This window comes from Oxyura jamaicensis, chromosome 8, assembly GCF_011077185.1.
Source record: "Oxyura jamaicensis isolate SHBP4307 breed ruddy duck chromosome 8, BPBGC_Ojam_1.0, whole genome shotgun sequence".
NCBI lineage: Eukaryota > Metazoa > Chordata > Aves > Anseriformes > Anatidae > Oxyura > Oxyura jamaicensis.
Genome location: NC_048900.1, coordinates 25,456,285 through 25,479,802, shown reverse-complemented (window position 1 = coordinate 25,479,802; position 23,518 = coordinate 25,456,285). Strand labels below are relative to the sequence as shown.

General features: G+C 35.7%; 1 protein-coding gene across 9 annotated transcripts in view; it reads left to right on the top strand.

The window, feature by feature from the left end:
• Positions 1-23,518, top strand: part of EPS15 (epidermal growth factor receptor pathway substrate 15) — a 48,560-nt gene that overhangs the window by 6,248 nt on the left and 18,794 nt on the right. For all 9 annotated transcript variants that reach the window (XM_035333142.1, XM_035333141.1, XM_035333139.1 and 6 more), the window contains exons 2-13: positions 1,384-1,425; positions 4,748-4,837; positions 5,183-5,230; positions 6,229-6,324; positions 6,764-6,829; positions 7,267-7,392; positions 7,839-7,898; positions 9,461-9,661; positions 11,058-11,203; positions 12,034-12,193; positions 15,778-15,863; positions 20,793-20,865. In XM_035333142.1, the coding sequence (XP_035189033.1) occupies positions 1,384-1,425; positions 4,748-4,837; positions 5,183-5,230; positions 6,229-6,324; positions 6,764-6,829; positions 7,267-7,392; positions 7,839-7,898; positions 9,461-9,661; positions 11,058-11,203; positions 12,034-12,193; positions 15,778-15,863; positions 20,793-20,865 (1,194 nt within the window). The remainder of the gene's footprint in view (positions 1-1,383; positions 1,426-4,747; positions 4,838-5,182; positions 5,231-6,228; positions 6,325-6,763; positions 6,830-7,266; positions 7,393-7,838; positions 7,899-9,460; positions 9,662-11,057; positions 11,204-12,033; positions 12,194-15,777; positions 15,864-20,792; positions 20,866-23,518) is intronic.

Genomic DNA, 23,518 nt, shown 5'->3' with positions numbered 1-23,518 from the left:
CAGGTGCTCCTGTTACCTCTAGCTGTTGTGTCATCTGCCTGGTGGGGTGCTCTGTTAATACAGCACGCTTGCTGTACTTGAGCAGGAACATGCTAAAACCCCAATTTCTAAATAGTTTCTAAAACCAAACTTTAATAGCTGTTGTTATAGGAAAATATATGTGTTTGTATTTAAATAGTCACTATTTACGTGTGCTGTAGTGAAGTCTTTTCTGTAACTCTGTGATTGACAGAGCCTAGCATATTGTTGGTTTCTGTCTTTCAATGGAAATTTCTAAACTTGAAATCAGGAGAAGCTACCTTGTTTGGATTCAGTGTGTGCTGAGGTTTGTGCGTGTGACCCAGAGCTTCAAGATCACAATCCTCTTCAGGGGGAGGAAAATTTTAGTTTTTTGGATCATATTCAAAATTGTTTTTTTATGACATGGAACTCACTTTAACTTTTATTGTGCTTACATTTTCCAACTGGGGCTGCAAAGGCCACCCCGTTGCAATGATTCTAGGCTTATCCTCTGCAGAAACGCGCCCAGTCACGCACACAGTCTTTGCTTCGTGCAACGTGCACTTCATGAAAACAGTGTCTAATTTTGTGCCTCTTCTTACTTCAGGGGAAGTGAGGGAACACTATCAGTACATTTTTGAGGAATCTCTTGACCAAAGGTACTTGGTACAGGAACAGATAGTAGCTTCTGTGTGGTTTCAGGCTTGTTTTTTTGTTCTTGTTTTTGTTTGGCTAAATAGAGTTTCTAAGAACAGTTCCATTAAAAAAAAAAAAAAAAAAAGCCTTTTCCAAAGATGGTGTTTTATTCTTGCTCACCTAAGTTTAGATGGCAGTGGCATTAAGGCAGAAGTGATCTCTGACAATGATTCAAGTTGAAAAAAAAAACATTACTTTTTTTTTTTTCATCATTGCTTTGGATTTAGTTGTCAATCCACAAACTAACTTGGATATCTGCAAGTTTTGGAGACTAGTTGTGTATGGCACTAAATTCTAAGGAATGAGGCAGTAGATAACGAAATAAAACTGTCTGGCTTTGTATTCATTAGTGAGCACTTCCTAGACTGTGTCACTTCAGGTTTCTTCTCGTTTGTATGTATTTGATCTCACTCAGGAATTGTCGTCTCATACTGCCTAGCCTGCTGACCCGTCTGATAGTAATCTGATAGCGGTTAGTATTGCTGCCTTCAAAAAAGAAGTCTTCCAAAAGTTACTGTATAAACAGCAGTCATAGTCCTGATCGTTTTGCAGAATAAATAGAATATATAAATGCTTAATGTTTCTCTGAAGGCCAGAAAAAGTGTTTTCTAGCTTTAGCTATATAGGCAGAAGACAATTGAAATATGGATTTTTTTTTAATTCTATCTTTTTTTTCTTTCTGTATAGCTGTCAAGTGCAAATCCTGTGTATGAGAAATTCTACCGACAGGTATGTTTATTCTTGTTGAGAAAATAAAATTTATTTTATATAAAATAGTGTTATTTTGCTCTAGGCTTCAGCATGGCTAGCAGTGTGTAAATGACTGAATTTCAAGGAAAACACTTCTACTTTACAATATATTTTTGTAGTAACTAACACTTCAGTCTAAGCTATATCAGAATAAATTTAGTTATAAGATGACTTATTTAATTTGTATTAAATACAATTATACCAGACTGTTAGCTGTTGGAATGGAGTATACCATTGCTCAATACTGTGGGGATATGGTTTTTTCTTTTCCTTTTTACAAATGAAGCTGGTGTTCTTGTGTTTGTGGTCCTGTTAGGTTCATGTCAGACTTGAGTCTCTTTTAAAGTATGCCCCAAGGTTCTTACTAGCTGCCGTAAGGTGTGAACTTTGGTGGGAAGGCCACTGAATGCTGAAAGGATATGTGTAGTTCTTGCAGCTTCCCTCAACAGATAAATCTTTTGACTTTGGAATTGTATTTGTCACTTATCTTTTATAGTTAGATCCTGCAACAGTAATGTGTATTAATTTCTATAAATGCAGCTTTTTGGAAAAAACACTGTCTAAACTACTATATTATATCAATATTTTGTATTCTGATTATCTAATTATGTAATTACAGATATATGATAGCTTTTAAATAAACATCTAAATGAATTATATTAAAAATATGCATATATATATATATCTATAGATAAGAAGCCTTGTATAACTGTTGAACCTCTGAAGCAACCTAATAGGATATTACTTCTTTTGTGCAACTGTTAATGTTCCTGTCGGTGTGTTGTAAGACAGGATATAGTGTATGCGATGACCTTTTTGTTTAGGAACTTCTTTTGGTTATCCACATTAGAATGCAAGCTGCTCTGCTAGGGAAGAGAGAAGATCATGATTTCTATCAACACTGTTTTTGGATTGTGCTTAGAGGATTAATCCCTTTCACAGGCTGATACACTGTTTTATGCGCTTGAAATGTCTCAAAAGTTTGAGCTCTTACTTCTAGTTCAAGAAGGATTTTCTCCACTCAAGGGGCGTAGCAGTTTACTGAGCAGTAAGAGAGTTTACCTTGATCAAAGTTAGGATGGCTCCTGAAGGTGGAAGGAGATAGTATCGCCCTCACAAAATTGTCTTTCGATCTGATGAACAAGTCTGCTCTCTATCTGTCCCTAGGAATTAGATTAAAGTCCTTAAGAGAATCTCATATTATAGGGAACATTATAAAGTCGCAAGGCAAGGAACTCACCTTTCTCCATGTTAGGTTTCCTAGCTCAGTACTACTGACTCTGTCACTGACTTGCATAATCTTTGTCACACACTTGTCTGTCTCTTCCTGTCAAATGCAGTTGTTTAACCATTAAAGTGTGAAAGCAAAAGGTGGGTACAGAAAGTGAATTTCAGCACAAGTGTGATCCTGGTTCTGAAGTCCCTTAACATCTTGCATTCATTGGCTTATGCAGCCTAGTGAAATTGGAGCACGGTTTGTTGTCTGGCAGTGTACGGTCATGGGAATTCCTTGAACCTGATGTTACTGTTAGTTATATCGTGCCAGTGGATTTGTTTTCCATGGGATTAGTCTTCTGACTTGCTCAGCCAAATGCTTTTTCTGCAAGCGTTTTTCCTAAAGAGTAGCTTTGGTATGTACTATGTCTAAACGCTTTCGGTTGCACTAGATAACTTTTACTTCTCCCTCTTTTATAAGGATATGTGAGCTTTTCAGAATAGCAATATGAGAAAGACATTTCCCTTTGTCTTCCAGTACAAGTAGAGCATTTCTTGCTTCTTTCATACCTGAAGCACTTAAGAGCATTCCATACAAATTGAGAATAAATTCATTACCTGAAATAACTCTGATGCTTAGTACTCTGCCAGTTCTATCACAGAGTTAGTCATTCATTTTACATAATGTGTGTTGTGAAATGGCAATTAAACCCTGGGCTTTGTACTTAGAATGTGGTTGAAACCTTAACCTGTCAATAGGGATTTCTCTTTTGAATAAGTTTTTGTTTTTCCTTTTTTTGCTTGACCATACTTAGACTGACACTCAAAACAGCATGAGGTTAAAGGATACATTTAAATATGTATGATAAATTAGCAGGCAACTACTTGTGCTGCATTGTAACAGGTAAGCAGCAGGCCTGAGCTGCTGCTGAATTCTTGATGAATCTGAATTGAAATAATTTTTGCTGTTGACCTGAAGAGGTCACGTACACTTTAAAGTTTTAATCGTTTCTGGCCCTATAAAAGACAATTTGCAGCAAGGTGGTTGTTGGCTGATATAGCTATGAAAAAAAAAAACAACACCTACTTTTTGCATGCTGGGGTGGGAAGAAAGCTGTACCAAGCTGATGATAAATACCAGCAATCTGCTCAATACAATGGTCAAACATAAGCCAATTTTGTGCATTTTTTTTTTAATACTTTGTAAGTACCTCCATCCCAGCATACAGGAGTCAATAGTTGGTAAAGAAATGGAAATCAGACTTCTTTTAAAACAAAACAAAAAAAAAACACCACCTTCATTTTAGGGAATTATTTGCACAGAAAAGAAACTGTATCCACATCAGATTAAGTAAGAAGCTTGCTTAAATCCCTCAAAATCTCCTTCCTCTGGGTTGGAAGTAAGGAAATTAAAAATAAACACAGCTGATACTGTGTTGCTCTGACTTTCTTGAAAGCTAAGAAAAATCCTAGGTTAAAGGCTTTCTGAGTGGATGATAAGAGTACTTGGCTTATGTGAAAGATGGGCTCCTCTAACTGAAAAGGGGACTTGTTGCAGTGACTTGGCAACTCCTTGCCTATATCATGAACAGCTCTCCCACACAAACTGAAATAGATAATTTAAAAATAATTAACAACCTCTCCTAATCAGTCATATTAGCCGTGAAAGTGAAAACGTCTTTTGTTTTCAACTTATTTAATACTGTTTTCAGGATTGCTTTTGGAGTTTTTTGGTATATTTTAGAAGCAGAAGCAGGGAAGACAATCTTCAGTCTTCATCCACTTCAGCATAATTTTCAAATAATGAATTATTTGCAAGTCTTTTGCGTTCTAATTCTAAACACATCTTTGGGAGGTGTTTGCTTTGAGCACCTCATGTGTGCTGTGTGTGAACTTTGAAGGTTGGTTTTATGTTTGAAACATAATATTGAATGTAGGTTTTGTTTAAAGAAAGCTGTGGGACTGTAGGGGATGTTTTGCTGTATGTACCTGGTCTTGCTGTTCTACCTGAAGCATCACTTCACGCTTGTCATTCTCAGGCTAATCCAAAGACAGTTTTGTGACGTGAATTGTTTTCTGCTCCCAGGTTGATTCTGCCAATACTGGAAGAGTGTTAGCTTCTGATGCAGCTGTTTTCTTGAAAAAGTCTGGATTGACAGATTTGGTACTTGGAAAGGTATTTAACGACGATTGTTTAACTCTATTGTCTCTTGCTTTAGTTAGTATCCTCTATAAATTAAAATACTTGGAATGGTAGTACAGGATACGTGAATTTCCCTAATGCATTCTCAGTTGTTCTATCTAACGCTTTCAAACTTCAGCAATTATACTTATTCTAATGTGTATGTTGTGATGGAAATTAAAGCAATATTTAAATTTGTCACTATAAATAACTGCTATAATGAAAGTTAAGAACTAAACTTTCATCCAAGAATTACATCATCGTTAAATTGAGTGAGAACTTGGCAGATTCCTTTCAGTGTCGTAGAATGCCTTTGTGAATATTGTTTTTATGTTCTAGATTTGGGACTTAGCTGATACTGATGGCAAAGGAATCCTGAACAAACAGGTATGGTTTTATGATGAATAAAGTTACTCTAGCCATTCGCAAAGCTTGAAAAATATAAACATTAACATTTCTGGTTCAGGAAAGCAGTTTTTATAGTCAGATTCTTTTCTGGTATGTACTCCACATTTCATTGTAAACTACAGTAAATTAAGCAGCCTTCAGCTACTTCATTTGTTCCTCTTGAAGTCATAAAATGAGCTGCTACGTAGCTGTGCAGTACCACTGAAGAGTAATTTAAGGTCTAATGGTCTGCATTTATTATTAGGGTAACTTTTCCTCTTAATCTTGGGGGGAAGTGTAATGCTGAAATTAAAATTCTAGTAAAATCTTCAAAATTCCTCTTCATCTAATTTTGGTGGATTTCACATCAGTTCATTCTGTTTGGAGTTGTTCTTTGAAAGCTGCAGCTATGAGCAGTATGTCAGTCAGACTTCCGCATCAGTGGTGCATGCGGTGTGATCTGCTGAAAAGCTCTGATGTGATGTTGCTGTTTGATGGTTTGAAGCAGTTACTTAAATAATGGCCTGCATAGAGCTAGCTGCTTTATTCTATGGTAGGAAAAGATGATTGTAGCATCTATTAAACAAATCTTTCATCAGCCTTCTACTTCAGTTCACCATTCTTGTATGCTGTATGTTTCTTTCCTCCTCTGTCAACTGTCACCTTTGGGATTAGCTCAGTTCCTTCAAGATAAACAGCTGTAATTGCTACTTAAAATTTCACTGCTCTGTCATAGAAGAACATAGTGTGGAGAGCTGATTACACTAGCCAGGAAGCTACTAAATGCTTGGAGCTAGTAATTACAAGCTTTACTTCACTGGAAGAATTAAGCAGTTTTTGAGTGCTGCTTACTGTCATTTTGTGACACGTACCACTCCTCCTCCCCCCCCAGCCATTTGTGGCCCTGGTATACACAACAATACTAGAAAAGCTCTTAACTCTTCAGAAATTTGAGTATTTTCATGTAACAAAATTTTCACTTTTTTTTTTTCCTGTAGGAGTTTTTTGTGGCTTTACGACTTGTAGCATGTGCACAGAATGGATTGGATGTTTCCCTGAGTAGTCTTAATTTGCCTGTTCCTCCACCAAGATTTGTAAGATTGATTTACTTATTTTAATAGAACATACCAACTCATTAATAAGAACTGCTTTGAAAACAATTAGGGTCTGGTATAAATTCCAAATATTTTTGGAAGTGATATTGTAGGGGAGGGGAAAACGGGACAATGTGGAATTAGAATAGATAGGGTGCTACATGTTCTGGTCGCTACATGTTCTGGTCAGGGACTTAAATATAAAATTGTGTAAAATTAGAATATATATGGTATTTATTCTATTAGTGTTGTCCTTAATGGAAGATACACTTTAAATTTCTTATTGTAAATTTTGGTATCCTTAACTTAAGATATGGGTGACTAAAATGCAGTACAGACTTTGAGAAGCAGTCACTTCAAACAGGGGAGTTATTTTGAAAGATGAGAACCTGTTCTCTTCTGATGTTTTTTTTTTTTTCCTTTTTTTTTTTTTCTTTAGACTGATACTAGTAGTCCTTTGCTACTCAGTGGAACAGCATCAAATGATGTACCATGGGCTGTTAAGGTAAACACAATATTGGGCTGTGATCTAGAACTATGATGTGGTTTGCAAGGAAGCAAAAATCTTGAAAAAAATGATACTGATAACTATATCACTAAGTATGACAAATTGCTCTTTCTGTCAGATCTGTAATTGGTCTAGTAGACCTAATTTGATTGGATGAGGGGGAGGGAATGACACTTGAGAAACCTTGGGAAAAATGATTTATTTGGAATAATTACCTGAAGCCATGAAAACAAATGAAAGACTAAATCTCAGTGGGTTTTGTGTGAGCCTATGACAAAATAGAAAATATGGAAAAAAAACTGTACATCACGAACTTCAGTGTGTGTTTTTTCACTGTAACAAAAACAAAAAGCTTACTACTTTTGAAATAACAAGTGCTTCTTAAACTGTGAGTGATTATTTCCATAATTAGTATTTTTCTTCTGCTCCTGCAGCTGGAAGACAAGGCCAAGTATGATGCTATTTTTGATAGCCTAAATCCCATTAATGGACTATTGTCAGGGGATAAGGTGAAACCTGTACTCCTTAACTCAAAACTGCCAGTGGATATCTTAGGACGAGTAAGAATCTTTTTGATTAATCATTTATCTGCAGATGATAACTGTGAAACACTCAGCATTGTCTGTTTTTCAGAATGTTTGTAGTAATGCGCCTAACTTGTGATTACTGTCTTATAGAGTGGTCACATGTAATACAGAAAATGCCAAAATAATCTTTGATATTCAGATAGAGATTGCATCTTACTGTTAATGTACCAGTTTTGTGTATGCTTTAACACTTTGTTTAGGACAAGGTGTCGTTAGCAAACTGTCTCCATCTTCAGATTCTTTGCCTTTGCATGGTTTATATGAATGTATATTGCTCACTGAAAACTAATGCTGTTAGATTAATAGAACGTTGGATATACTCGGGGGAGGCTGTTCTCATGTTTGTTTTTAGTGATGTTGTAAATAGGCAAACAGTACAGCTCAGGCAAAAATCCCTATATTCTGCTTTTGTTTGGTAGGTGTGGGAACTGAGTGATATTGACCGAGATGGGATGTTGGATCGAGATGAGTTTGCAGTGGTAAGGATGTCTTGGGATTTTGGAAGTCTAATGATGGATTTAAAATGGATGAGTTGTATGTGAACTCTCGCCTTTATGGTTTCATTTATTGCCTTTATTTAGGACCTTAATCAAGTCTTAGTATTAAAATAATGTTTCTCTCATTACTCAACGCTAACTTCTGTCTGGGCTAAATGAACCATTAAAAACTTATATTTGTGATATGCTGTTCCACAAGGGACTGAGCTGTTTTCAACTGAATATGTTTTAACTTAACCTTCAGTGTTTGTGGTACTTGATGCCTTAAGATACATATGAGGATGTTTTAAAAGAAATTGTGTATAAGTTCACAACAAGTTTAGAGTTTTAACACTATTAATGCCAGGACTGATGAAATAATGTAAGAAGCAGTAAATAAAGTTCACTTCTTCCAGGAGATGGCAAGTGAGAAAAGTGGTAGACTCTTGGTTTTGAGGACTTATGTACTTTAATATGATTATAGCCATGTACTACTTTTCTTTTTACCTCAAAACCTTCAGCTGATTTTTGCACACAGGTAAATCGGGGAGGAAGGAATTACACATCCTTTCTTAAGGAGAGGGTTTCATTTTTCGTAGAGAAATATCAAACTGAACTCTAAAGGTTTGGATAAGCTAACAAAATATTGTAATTTTATTCTGCAGTGCACACATCTTGAAAAAGTAATGTGACTTTTCTGTCCTCAGATAGACTAAAGCTGTCCTTTAATTTTGATTTCTACAAACTAAATTATTGCTTATCCTTTCAATGTTAAAAAAAAAAAAAACTACCTGTTTAATTGCCAAAAATTGATGTCATGTACAGTGTTAAAACCTTGCTTTGTTTCTTCATAATGTAAATATGATTGATTTATCTATCTCCTCTGTCATGTATGTTTTTGAGACGGTGTAAATGTGTTTTTGCAATTATTCTAACCATCTTTGGGTACTTAGATGCATCAAGATTGTCTGAAACCAGTTCCTTTTAAAGGCTAGTAGTTAACTATTACTATACTTGATTTTCCTTTACTTATGCTGTAATTCTGCAGGCTTTTAGCTTTGAGATCAGAGAATCAATATGATGTTCTAGGGAAGTGCTGGAGATAAAATTGACAGTCTGTAAAATATTGTATTTAAAATCTCTTTAAGGAGCAGTTCTGTGTTGAACAGTAGTCACAAAATTATTAAAACATACAACCACAACAAAAGAGTAGTAGTTAAGCAAAGTGACTCTTGGAAAAGCAATTAATACTTTAAAATTAAGAGCTTAAAGTGTTTGATCAAATACAATTCCATAAGTGGTGGTTATAAGCTGGGTAATACCTGGGAGAATCATTTTAGTGTTCTAAAAAATACCGAACTTCATTTGCTAAGCAGTGAGGCTCAAAAATAAGTAGTAATAAAAAAAAAACACAGGTCAGAAGGCAATATGCTGCAACTCAGTTCAAGGGGCTTGTAGAGGAGAAACATAACAGAAAACATAATGGAAAAGATGCTATAAATTTATATCTTAACTAGTGTCTACCCCCCTTCCCCAGTATTCACACAGTTTGTTTTTGTGTTCAGGCGATGTTTTTGGTGTACTGTGCGTTGGAGAAAGAACCAGTGCCAATGTCCTTGCCTGCAGCTTTGGTGCCACTATCCAAGAGAAAACCTATTAGTGTTCCAGGAGCCATGCCATTAATTCCATCGTCAACATCAACCAAAGATTCACATCAGTCCTTGCCACCTGTAGGCATTTTAGCTGCCAAAACACCATTATCACAGGTATAATTCTGAAGTGAATTGGGGTTAAAACATTTGTTCTTAATGCTGTGCTTTAAGGTTTGGCTGTATGAAGTGTCTTGATAAACGTTTTTAATTTCCTTCTCCTTGTCCTATTGATTTGTTGATAAAGTTGAGGAGGCTGATGGGAAAACCAGGTTAAGAGAAAAGCTAGTACAAAATCCATCTTGTTCTACTATTTTTAGATGTCTTCAAATATAAATGGTTGGATAAAAGAATATTATTTAGGAAATATTTTGAAGATATTTAAAAAGTAAATTATTTCAAAACATAAAGCTCGACCCAAGGGTCAGAATACTAAAGAAACAGTTTTAAAATGTAGTCCAGGTACACTTAGGCAGAACATACCTGTTCTGGCTGAAGGCTGATTTGAATATGGACACTTTTTTTTTAAAAAAATTGTCTTTACAAGTGGATTATAATTGGTTATATTCAAAAGAAGAAATTATTGAGAAGGGAATCTGAGATAAGAACTGTAGTACTTTAATGCATAAGATGCTGCCTGGTAATAAAAAATATAAATATTTTATATTAAAAAAACCTTTTTATATAATAAAAATATACAATAAAAAAATAATACTTTAATTCTGGAGATTCCAAGGTTTTCATCTGTCAATTTGCTTGACTGACTTAAGCCTGTGTACAATATGTATTACAAAGGAGTGCCATTCTGGATCAGTGTTGTGGTGTGTGTTTTTTGTACAGTACCATTTGGGATTCGTGTATTAAGTGTGTTTATACACTGAAATTAATTAGCATCCACGAGCACGCATGTAAGCAGAAGATGCAGCCATTTTCACTCAAAAAAAAAAAAATCACCCTATCTTTATATAATAAATAGTATGGTATTTGGAAAAATTGCTTAAGTAAGATTTGTGGCTCTAGTTCCCATCTTTACCTTGACGAGAGCTTCAAACCTACAATTTAGAATGTCCCAACTGTTAACTCCATGCTTGACCAGTTCTTCAGTCCCTCCAGCTAAAGCTCTCCAGCTGTAAAGAGGAATAAAATTGACAGAGCCAGACTATAAGCAGGGCTGTGAGTACAGTGATGAGGGCACAACTCAATGCTACGAAGAGATCTGGGCCTCAAGGAATACTTCTAATGCATAGGCAAAGAGGTGGAGCAGTATCAACCAGCCATGGTGTTTCACTGGTATAAATACTTCTGCTTTTGGAGTTGCATGTGGATGTCTGTACAGGACTATTTTGGTCAGTAAAACTGGTTCATAAACTAGGCACCTATATCACTTTTTTTAACCTGTGCTGTAGTCCTTGAATTATGTAACTCTGAAAGCATATAACTATCTGACTTTATCTGTCTTTATCTTAGCATTTATTTTTTTTCCCCCTCTTCTACCCCCCTCCCCTCCCCTCAGTGGGTTGTATCGCCTGCAGACAAAATTAAGTACGATGAGATCTTTGTGAAAACTGACAAGGACATGGATGGATTTGTGTCAGGTGTGGAAGCCAGAGAACTATTCTTGAAGACAGGACTGCCTTCTGCTCTTCTTGCACATATCTGGTAGGGATTATTTTTCCTTGACAGCTGTTTAGGCGATGGCATGGTTCTTGCTCTTTCCTAGCACTTTTCATGAAAAGTGAAAGCTGTTATTTTTGTATATGATAGTGTGGCCTCTTTATTAACAGTGGTAACTTACTTGCTTCTAGTAATGGACAGAAATGGCAGGTGAGGAACAGGTTTATGCTATGAGTTATTTCCTAGCTGGAGGAGGTAAAGAGCCTGAACAGATGGTTACAAACAAGTACTACACTTTAGCTCAATACCTGATTTAAGGGAGCATAATGTTGCTGTGTATCTGAATGCTGATATTAGCCATCTGAGGATTATCTGTGTAAAATTCTTAGCATGTAAGACTTATGGCCCATCTAATTCTGTGAATTGTTTGTCTTTTGTTATAGTCAGTAACGACACCTGCTGTGTGGTGGTGTGTTTTTTCTAAATTTTTCCCCACTATAAACTATTTCATGACACTGGTAGGAAAAATGTCATTTTTTTTCAAGGTATGATTAGCATAACTTAATTTAGGAAATTCAGAAAAATGAGATAAACTTGTGTTGGCTGTGAGAAGTGCTTTAGTTCAGCAGTAACTTCAGTTGCAAATATTCTGGTATTCTGACTCAGTCCTAATTCTGCCTTTTACGAGACGAAAAATTGCTGTAACAGAGCTGTGGAAATTGCACAACCACTTTCTCTTTGCATTCTGTTTGTGTAATGTTTTCTGTTTATTTCCCTGACGTACTTATATATTGCATTTTTTATAGGAGAAGAGATATACACTAGCGATTTTTACAATTCTAAATATGATTTATTTCGTGTGCATCTCTGTACAGGGCTCTCTGTGACACAAAGGACTGCGGGAAGCTTTCAAAGGAACAGTTTGCTTTGGCTTTCTATTTAATCAATCAGAAATTAACAAAGGGCATTGATCCACCTCAGGCTCTGACTCCAGAGATGATTCCACCTTCAGACAGAAGTGTCAGTTTACAGAAGGTAAGGACAGGTTTGGCACGTTCAGTATAAATTTCAAACAAAAAAAGGTTAATTTCAGAAACTACACAGGAAACACTTCAAGTACTGGCAAACCTAAAGTATATCATAGTATCAGGAAGAAAACAAGTCTTGATTGCAAAGAAGTGACAAAACACTGCTCCATTCATGTTTCGAAATGAAGCTGTCATTTATTACACCTGCCAACCAAGCGGAGAGATCTTATGTTGAGAAAGCATTTTCTATTTTGAAAGAATTATCCTTTTCCTGTCTAAGGAAATCTTAGTTTGCATCTAAAATAGCAGGCACAGGTTTAATGTTTTTGTCCTAATGTGTTCTCAATTACCTCTTTTGCGTTTCTCTTTTTCAAAAAGTCTCAGAACAATGTGAACTGAATAAAGTTTAAATATTTAAAGTTTTAAAAGTAAATGATCCACCATTTTATTCTTCACAGATAGTTTAAATGTCTTCATAGCCTGTTGATTGCCATCTATCTTAATCCAACAGTAGACGATACCTCAGCAGTTCAAGTTATATTTATCTGAATGGCAGAGGTCACTGCAAATTCCTACTTGTTCTACACATCATAAAGTCTTATGTTCGTTACCTTTTCTTGGTTGTGCAAAACATTGACCTAATTCTACAACTTTCTTGAACAGAATGAAAAATTTGCACCTGAAAAAAATTAGAAACTCAAAATTTGGCACTACTTTTGAGTTTCTGTAACTGGTATCTTACTTCTTTTTACATTCTGTTTTTAAAAAGTAATTGCTTTATTTGCAACTCTACTAATCTTTTTTGTATGTTTGCTTTCCTTTCTATGTCTCTTTTCTAGTTTGGACTGTTTTTTCCATTCTGCACCACTCTGCTTTTCATCCTTATTATTCTGTCAGTTTGTTAACTCTGCTTTCTCAAGGTTAGAGAATCTTTGCTTTTCTAATATTTACTGTCTGTTGGTTTAATAATAAACATCCTTCTAAGGCTCTTAAATAATCACTGAAATAGCACAGCACTTTTCTGAAGTGTCACATGTTGCTGTCTCAGATTATTGCTGGTTTTCCAGTTTTCTTCATCTGGAAGAATCCCAAGGTGCTTTGCAAATCTGAACTGCCATAGTGTACTTAATTCACTCCTGTGCAGAAGATGATTTGTGGGGTGGACCTCTGTTGCTGTTACGTGTTGGCAATGTGGGGTGTTTAAACTTAAGACAAAATGCTTTGTATTAATCTGTTGAAATTGCCAGGGAAGTGATGACGGAGTACTAGCCCAGTGTGACAATCGACAGTTTCCATTAAGACCGATACCCATGTTCTTGCTGATTATATTTCAGAAAATGTAGTGGTCAGAACACATTAGATGAGATGAGCATCGTTTACTGCTACTCTGTGTACACTGTCTTCACAGAACTTAGACATCAATTGAATTTTGCAGTGGTTTTGCATTGCTAACATAAAAAATAAGAGTAAGAATATTATGAAAGAAGGTAAGAGGTGTCTTTTAAGTTAGCTTTGTAAATCCTTAGCAAGAATTCATTTTACTAGATTGTGCTGGAGGTTTAGCTCATTTTGAGATTTTTCCAAAGAGATGCTGCCTTTTTGGTTGATATGAAAGAACTTTTTTGCAAGACTGTTGTTCAAGAACTGAACCGAAGGATAAAAGCAGTGTGCAGAAACAGGCTTTTTGTTTGTTTTCTTGAAGTGGTGTGGCTTAAATAGTAAAAAAACACTTAGACTTCCTCTTCTGACTCACCCATATAAGAGTAGTAGCAGGAATATCAGTAACTATGGTGGTAATCCATTATATTTTTGAAGTATGTAAAGTTAACTTGCTATCCTTCTTGGTAGGTGTTCAGCAATATACATGCATACAAATTCTGTTCTCTGATGTTTTGTTTATTTACAGAATTTCATTACCCCAATAGTATGACTTTTATTTCGATTCTGAAGCTTGAATACAGATGCCATAAATGGGAAACAGAGCAACAGTCTAGTATTTGTTGCTGTTTCTTTACCTAAAACGGTTTGTAGTCACTAAACGTGAACTTGCATTACTAGCCATAAAACTTAACTGTATATACAATTTCCTTTTCTGGAATTTTGACAGGAATTGACTTCTATTGCTATTTTGAGTTAAAAACTGAAGTATTGTTTGCATGTGTGTTGCAATGTGGTAAATGGCAGCAAATAATTCTAATTCCTGTCTTTTTTTTAAACTTAGAAAATTAAAGCTAAAAATGGCTTTTGTGGACTGCCTCTCTCCTTAAAGTTCTTGTGAAGAATTGGAAGTGAGATTGTACTATGTTTTGTTGAAGTTTGATGCTAGAATTATCGTGCAGAATTTCTTCAATTGACTAGAGATAAAAGCCCAGAAAGAATTTGTACTTGTAGCTGATAGCACCAAGTTTTCCTTCCTTCTTCTTAGGAGAAAGAAAAACTTCCTCATTAGAACACCACAAGCAAATCAGCAAAACTCCTCTAATTTCTTCAGGATAGAATTGAACTTCATAGCTATTCTGCCAGTTTGAGAAGCTGTACACTAACCAGTTTCAGAATAGCTGTATTTTTTCTTAACTCATGCCATTTGCTCTAGTAAAATATGCATGCATAATGTGTAGTTCTGCTGAATAATATTCTCTGCCACTATGTGCTCAGATTTACTGGTTAAGTTTTTTGTTGACTAAAGCTGTTGTTACTTTTTTCCCAAGTATAGGCTTGAATAAATATACAGTTAATAGCATCTTGATTTATCTTAAGAGAAATTTCAGAATTTAAAGACTTTTATTTGTGTTATTTTCTTTTTCTTTTTGCGGTATCACCTGCCTCTTAACTGTATGTATATGCCTTTCCTTTGAACTTTCTTTGTCCCATATAACTTTATTCAAAGCTTCAAGGAATGAATGTATTATAAAACAGTTACAGTGACCATGGCTTCCTAAATACGTTCATGTTATAGTAAGGCAGGCTAGAACAATTACAACACTTGCTAATTTGTGTCTTCAAAACTTGTTCTCTAGTCTTATATATATACTTTTTGGAAATAATTTGTATTATAGTAGTTGGCTTATTATAAAGATATTAAAGAAATAAGAACTCATGGGCTATGACTTTGTATTATTGAAGCTTCAGTCATACTCTGGAGATTTGTGTTAACCTACGTAGATACGACTTAAAGCATTGCAAATGAAGTGTCTATACTCTGCAGCAGGAGGATCACCAGGGTGAAGAAATATGTATATTAGTAGGAAACAAACCAGAACTGTTTTAAATGAATCGTAATAAGCCATAGTTCTAAAATGAAATGTTTTTTACAGTTAAGACTTTTTTGTATGATTAAATGTCCTTTTGTGGAAGACAAGCTTTCAAGAGTTTACAGGAGACAAACCGTTTGAATTACTAGATGTGTTTTATGTATGGAGTTTTCTGTTAATTTAGACTTTTTTAAACATTTTTTTTGAAGATTAAAGATTTGCAAAATAATTCTGCGAACAGTTATTACTTCTCGTGAGAGTGCAAGCTATCTTTTAAAGTGAGGATAGTTGTCAGACTGCATAAATTATAAACTAACAGTGTGTTTTCTTTATCTTTCAGGGTACTCAAGGACTCAATTCTGTAGCAGATTTTTCTGCAATTAAAGAACTTGATACATTAAACAACGAAATAGTAGACCTGCAGAGGTAGGTAAAGGAGGGATAGTTATAGTTGCCTCAGATTCAGTTGTTATGCTTACTGTTTGTTTGTTTGTATTTGTTTTTGTTAAGCCAACTAAATACATGAGAGAAAATACAGAAAGTAATGTAGTCTGTTTTGCTAAAATCAGTGGTAAGAAGGTCTGTAAATTTATTCTAATATTGTTTAACACCTCTATTCTTTGACTCAGATGGGTGCATTTAATAACAGGAAGACTGTGGAAGATCAGTCCATCGTGCCTTCTGGGCGTGTTTCAGGAAACTGCATATCCTAGCATCCTGAGATCAAAATACTCTTTTGCTCATCTTTATTAGCAGATGAGCATACAGCAGATATGTAGGGCATGGGAGCCATAATACAAATTGACATTAGCTGTCTTGATTTATAGAGGGAATCCTAAGGGCTTTTTCCTAATGGGGAGGTAGGGAAGTGAGAAAGGAAGGCTCAAGAAGGATACAGATACAGAGTGGCAATATGAGAGTTTGCATATGGACCTCGGCAAGGATTTTAATGGTGATAAAGATGGAAATCCTTCCCTTCTGTATGGTGAAATGAATGGTTGCACTGAGAAAAATCGTTTCAATTAGAGGTCTGCAGACCTTTGGTTTCCAAAAATTATTTCTAAAGTAATTAGGATAATGATTTCAAGTGACTAAGAAAATCAAGTACATATATGCTGTATAGACTTTGTCATACTCTCAAGACTACAGATATTTTTCTTCAGTGATTTTTTGGTACTGTTGTAAATTTACTGTAAATTCCTTCTGTCAAGAACAGTCAGTTAAGGTGCTTTGTCATGATGAAATTTGAGTGTCTCATTCATGTCACTTGTAGGAATGAATTAATTGTGCGATGTGTCAAAGCACAATCTGCTTCCTAAATAGATAAATGTTTTTTGCTTGAACTGCTTTTTATTCCCACTGCCTCCTAGCTTGTCTCTGCTCTGGCTTCCTCTGTTCTTCCTTGGCTAGTATTAATACCAATTTTGGACTCATATTTATTAACCTAAAATTTGATTTACAACTATATATATTTACTAATAGTATCTTTGAGAGAAAATTTTCACTAGCGTCAGTTTTTAAATTGTTTTTTACTGTGTGTTTGCAGCCTAACATGCAAGCCAATGCATTTCTGAGAACCAGTAATAGAAGTTGTCTATTTTTGAAGTGCACGTTTAAAACAAACAAAAAAACAACCAGAGGAATTTCTTCAAAAGAATGTCAATGTTTTGAAAATTTAGCTTTTTGAGAGACTGAACAACAAAATATAGAAGTGATGTGTTTGTGGCTCAGCAGTGTGTGTGGGAAAGTTTCCGGTGGCCAATAGCTTTTCAATCTAATGCAATAAAAACGTAACGTGAGGAAGACTGAGGTTTAGGATTAGATGAGGAAAAAATGCAGAATACTTAATAGTGAGGGTAAATCCCCTCTGGTACAGGGAATGACTTGTTTAGGGAAGTTGTGGAATCTACATCGTTTTGAACCTGTCAGCAGTTCTGTTTTCTTCGGAAGGCCTCTAAGTTCCGTTGCAGTTGCACTATATTTTTGGAAGGCTATTTGTGAAGCTTTTTTGATCAGCATTGTGGGAAGCCAGACCAGATGTTCTTAATATTCTTTTTTGAGTCATAGAACCTTTTTCTTCCCCCAACAAACCCTGCTTTGTTTTTGTGCTTTAAAGCTAGCTACAGCCCACAAACGAGTGGGATTCTTTCAAGCTTTACCAATACCACATTGCTCTAAAAGTGTGAATAGTTGAACTTACCTTGGTATGCCTCACCAGAGGTGGCCATCCTTCGCACCTGTTGGACAGCAGCAGTTACGTTGTCTTGAATACAAATCAGATTAGAAGGACTGTACAGCTGGTAAGTTGGCCTCTCAAAAGTGAGGAAATGGCAAAATGTCCCCAGAAAAACAGGGCAACCTCTCCCTGCTGTATGGCCATGTCAAGACTTTGTTTTAAAGTTCAGAGAGCTACAGCTTCATAGCAAATTAGTGGTAAGAATTTTAGGTTAGGCAGGTGCTTTCTTCTCACCTCTGGTTTGGAAGTAATTGAGTTGTTATAGCTGAAGAGTTTGGGGGAAACAAAGGAGAGGAGAAACAAACACTGCATGTTTTTTTCTAGCATTGCTAAAATGAAATACTACTACACTAGGAATTCCCAAAATTATGGATAAATGTGAAAATAAGAAATGTAGGGCAACTGAGTGTAGATAATACTGTCAGCTCTATGAGCAGTCATCTATAACTTTTTATGAAAAAGAACTGATTTTTTTCTGTATTTTTAACTAATGTGGGTTCTAATCATTAGCCTCCAAGAAGCCTGGCCAGGGTTGTTTCCTAGGTAGCTTAAAAATGCCTCTACTGACAAGGACCTCCTCAGTTGTCAGCTATAACAAATGTTTCCAATACGCTGGCTCCCATTCATAAATACTCCTCCATTCACAAATTGTTATAAAGCTTCTGGATTTACTGACATTATTTGTTTTGTAAATCATGGAGTATGTGCATTAGGGAAACCATGTATTGTTTTTGTTGTTTTTGTTTTTAATAATTGCTTTTAATTTATATGATAAAAGGGCCTCCTGACCTGACGGCAATTAAGATATGTAGGGAAATTGTACTGCTTTCGTAAACTGACTTTAAGTTGGTTACAAATGTTATTGTCAAGACCACAGGTATTTTTGTTTGTTCTCAAGTGCTGTGGTACGGGACTTTAAGATCCAGGAAATCTTACATATCCAATAAATCAATTTTGTTACTTGCTTTTGGTTCTTTCAGTTGCTGGGCGTTCCTAGAGGCATATAGTAGATAATTTGTAAAAGAAACAGAGGCATTCAGAAGAATTAGTAAATTAAGTAGGTCTGTGGTATTAGTTTTGAAAAAGACACGTAAAGTGGGAGTAGGGAGGGTAGACACTCTTTTTTAGACTATACACTCAATTTGTTTTGCTTTGCCTGAGGCTACTGCCTAAGCTTTTCTTATGCTGGCTGACAATAGTTCTTTCACTTGATTTTTTTCCAATTCATTGTTTGTGTTATGATTTGGCCAGTGTAAGCTGGCTGTGAGTGGGTGTTGTGGCCTGTTGCTTGTTTAGGGTCATCCGGATAGCAAGATTTAGGTACCTGACTTGCCTTGAAATAGAAGGGAAGTGAGCTTAATTTCTGACAGTCTCCTTGGATAGATGAGTGCTGGCATTTATTTCCTGCTCAGTTTTCATATCCAGGCTGGAAAAACAACCAAACAATTTGTTGTTTGTTTTACCTAATCAATTATTCAATCTTTTATCTTCAATTAGGAATAATCTGCCTGAATGCCTGCTGTGCTTGATAAGCATCTGAGGGCTCGATGGCATTTTTCAAAGTGACTTGTGTTTAGATCTGTGGAAGTGCTTTGTTGAGATTGAGCCCTTTTGTTTATGGAAAGTTACAGAAGGCAAAAATGAACAGAATTTTTTCAACTCTGTGATGCTTCAAATATCTAAGTAAAACTACGCAATAAATAGTGGTTTGTTTAGCTAGAGAGATGTGCTATAGCTTTGATGGAAATGGTAGATCTGTGTAGTATTTACATGATGCTTTCATTATGATGAATCGGAGTGAGAAGTTATGTGAAACTTGAAGGTTCATGCTTAACAAAATAACCAGCCTTGTTCTTCGGCGTCTCTCTGCAACTTGCATTTTCTCGTCCATGTAAGCCTTCCCTTTAGGCACAGTCATCAAGTTAATCAGATACTGAGACAAACAATAGTAGTAATATACAGTAGTAATCTTTTCAGAGCAAATGCTTATTTAAGATCTGTGACACCTGTTTTTTTCGTCTTCCATCGCGTATGGTTTAACAGCAAACAACTATGGCTTAGCCTGAGTAAAGACCACTTTCTCGGAGCAGATACCACCTTTACTTGGTGGACAGAAATATTTTATTCCATATTGGAGAAGAATAAATGATAAAATTAACTGTTTTGGATTGTTTACCAATCTGCTGCTATTAACAGATGAAGTTACCTTAATTTTAATATGCCTTAGTAATATCATTTGATAGCTTTTCCTTGTGGTCATTCATTTAGAGATGTTAGGTCTGTCATCACTGCTCATATTCTAACTTCAATATATGTCAGAATTTAATAATCTATAAAAGTGAGTATCTATATAGAAAAGCTATTGTTAAATCTGTAAAGCCTAATGCTTTATTCTCTTAATTCTCTTATTTATTTTTTTAAACAAGCACTTCTGAGTTGTGTTTCTGTTTCCTTTATAAAGCTGTTGTTATCTGACTGCCAAGAATTTATTGATAATTCCCCTGCCATCACCAGTCACTTTTAAGCTTGCATAAATGTCTGTAGGGACAGACTTGATATGACACAGCAAATAACTATGTACAGAGTCTCCTAAGCATACACGGATTATGGCAAGCTAACTTTTCTTCTTCTGACTGAATTTACCAAGAGATACATCTAAAATTTGATAGTCAAGGTTAATAATCCACCAGGTTGGCCTCCTGGAGATGTTTTCTAGGTGCTGGTAGCATAGGAATTACTGTGTTTGCAGGGGTTAACAGATGGAATCTGATGCAATCCCTCCCACTTTTCCCAGCAGTTTTCATTAGACAAGTGCTCCATAGCAACAGTGAGATCACTGAAGACAGTATTTCATTGATTTCTCCCTCCCGCCCCCTTCCGTTTTTGAGCCATTCTTATCACTAAAGTACAGTTGGCTGAAAAGACATCTTTTTTTTATGCAAAACGCTTATGTGGGCTTCTGTCTTGTAAATAATTTGGAAAGCAGAAATCCCTTGCATCTCTTGTGTTTAATGTTTCACTATGTATTTAAAGAGAGATACAGGTTTAGGAGGTTGGATAACTGTACCTGCTGTAGCTGATGTTCTTAAGTATTCTTGCATTGTTTGCTGGTCTTCTAGGGAAAAAAATAATGTAGAACAAGACCTGAAGGAGAAAGAAGATACCATCAAACAGAGGACGAGTGAGGTCCAGGTAAGTAAGGCACAGAATTATTGCTCAGATATCTGATACCGACCCATGAGATGTTTTAATGGCAATGAGATGACTGAATCTTTAGATCACATCACTTATTGAGTGGTGGCTAAGAAAAAAAAAATACTTTGAAGTGTATTTGATATATGAATGTGGATTGGTGGGGGTCTGGATATTTACATAAATGTGTGAGCTTCTAGGATATATAGGCTACATAGAGTTTTGAATGAAAAATATTTCAAAATAATATATTTTTTAAGCAGGACTATCTAATGTCTAATTAAAACTGAAGAACACACTGTAGTACTGCAGATTAGTAAACGTAAGTAGCTGAATTAAAAGGACTTGTATATGGGGCTGCTACTTAAGAGTCGTAATAATTACCAGCTTGAGAGGAATGTTGCCACAAGTTAATTTTGCCTAACATAAGTGAATTCTAAAAAAAAATATATTTGATTTTTATTTAAAAGGATTATATTGAACTTTTCATAATTGAATAGAAAATTTGATTTTTACAAGTGTTATATGAATTAAAAATTATATAGTCAACATCAGTGTATAGGGTGCTAACAGTGTAAGCCCTGAATTAAATGTTGCAAAGCATATTTCAATTAATCATGAGATGCAAAAGCAGCTGAAGTTGCTGCATTAAGAAAAAAACTTCATCGTTATATCCGATCATTTACATTTATTTGTGTGTTTGTTTGAGGAATCTTTATTAGTACAAATACTCGTTATTTCATTAAGACTAGATAATGCAAATTTCTGCATTTTACTTTGCTTTGGGGGTTGGCAGGTCGGGGAATGTGTTACAACCATTGTGGCTTTTGTACTTGGCTATTTAATATCCTTAAAGCCTGGGTGATAATTAATGGTTTGACCTCTTGGTAGATAATAAGATGCTGGCCTGTTTGTCACAATGGCAGCCAGATTCAGCAGCTGCTGGAATGCATGCAGAAGTTGACCCTGTCTGTGATTCTGTCTGTGCATGCACTCATCATTCCTTTCCTCACCATGCAGATTACCTTTTCACAATGTTAAAAATTCTTATAGGTATTTCTCTTTGAGCACACAGGGTGATTTTGTATAGTTTGTTGTAGAATGTCTGCCTTCATGTGAAGGTTGAGCTCTATGGTGCCTTTGTACAAAGCTAAATTAAATCCCTACTTTTAATGTTAGAAGGCCTAAAATGTAACAATATTAGTGTGATTTGCTTGTTTATTGTGTAGTGTTTGACAGTCAGCAGCATCACAGAATGAATGAAATCATTGTATCCAGAGCAGTCATGTTGGAAGCAACTGTCATAAGTCTTTAACCTCTTAGTGATCACATAAGCTATTTATATCTGGTTAAATGTAGAACTAGAGTTCTGTCAGTCTGCAGAGAAGGAACAGTCTATTACTGGCTTGTCAGAAAAATGGGAGACCATCAGGATCAAATGGGATGTGGCTGCAGCATTTATTCAAGCTGGTGGCCCCCTACCTCTGGTCTCCTCCTTGTTCCTGAATGCAGGAGAACCTGCATGTTTCATGAAACTTTCTAGAACTTCACAGAATACTGGCGACAGACTAAGAATATCTTTACATCGTGTTCCCTTTACATCATGTTCTTCTGTTTTTATTCTAATGGTGATATTTCTCAGATGGTGTTCATAAACAGAGTGTTCCACAGTGTTCCAATCTGCCACCTTTGATAAAGCTCATTTAGTGGCATCACACTCTAGGGTTTATAATACCAGGGTTATATCCACAGACACAAATTATAAGCTCACGAATAGCCAAGGTTTGTGATGGATTGAACAGATTTGTATGGGAGGAAGGAAAGGTTAACTGATTTTCTCTATAAAATTATGTATACACTATGTAAATAGAGGCTAAGAGGCAAAAATGGAAAAAAAAAAGTTGGAGGGAAAACAACATACTGATAAATTTTAATATATTTTAATTCTATTTTATTAAAATAGCAGCTCTATCTTAGCAAGGATTAAGGGATGTGCTTTTTCATGAGAAGCTATGGGCAGAGCAGCAAAGACTGTGAGAAACTGAAGCATTTCCCTCATTACGTGGTGGAGTTTGTATTTTCTTAGAAGGACCACGCACCAAGTAACATTTGAAAGCATCCCCTTGTACTCTGATCACCAAGCTGCTCTTTTAGAGCCAGCTATTGGTCGGTCACTGGGTGCTGCCTCAAGCCATGTGCTTTTGGCCACCTTCACGAGACTCAGATCCTCTGTCTTGCGCTTCACATGTGTATGGTTTACCAGTGTACTCGCAAACACTCTGAAATAAGCGGTGATTCACCTGGCTTTCCCAGCAATGATTGTGTTCCTTTGAATTTTATTGACTTAAAGTCAAAAGGTTTATTTCCCATTTTAAATGGAACGCTGAAACTTTGTATAGAGAATTTTAGAACAAATGCATGCAACTTCTGAACAAAGGTTAGTTAATACAAGTTCACATCTATAGAGGGAAAAAAAAACGTATCTGCATGTGCAATGCCATTTCAGAGAAGAAGAAAAAAGTGAAAAGTATTTTGGGACTATGTCCTTCCAAGCAGTCTGGAATGTTTCTGGCCTTTTCTTCTAGCCTTTTGATTTCTTTGTTGGCCTGAGTTTTCATAAACAGTTTTTTTTCTGAGTATACCCCTCAACATT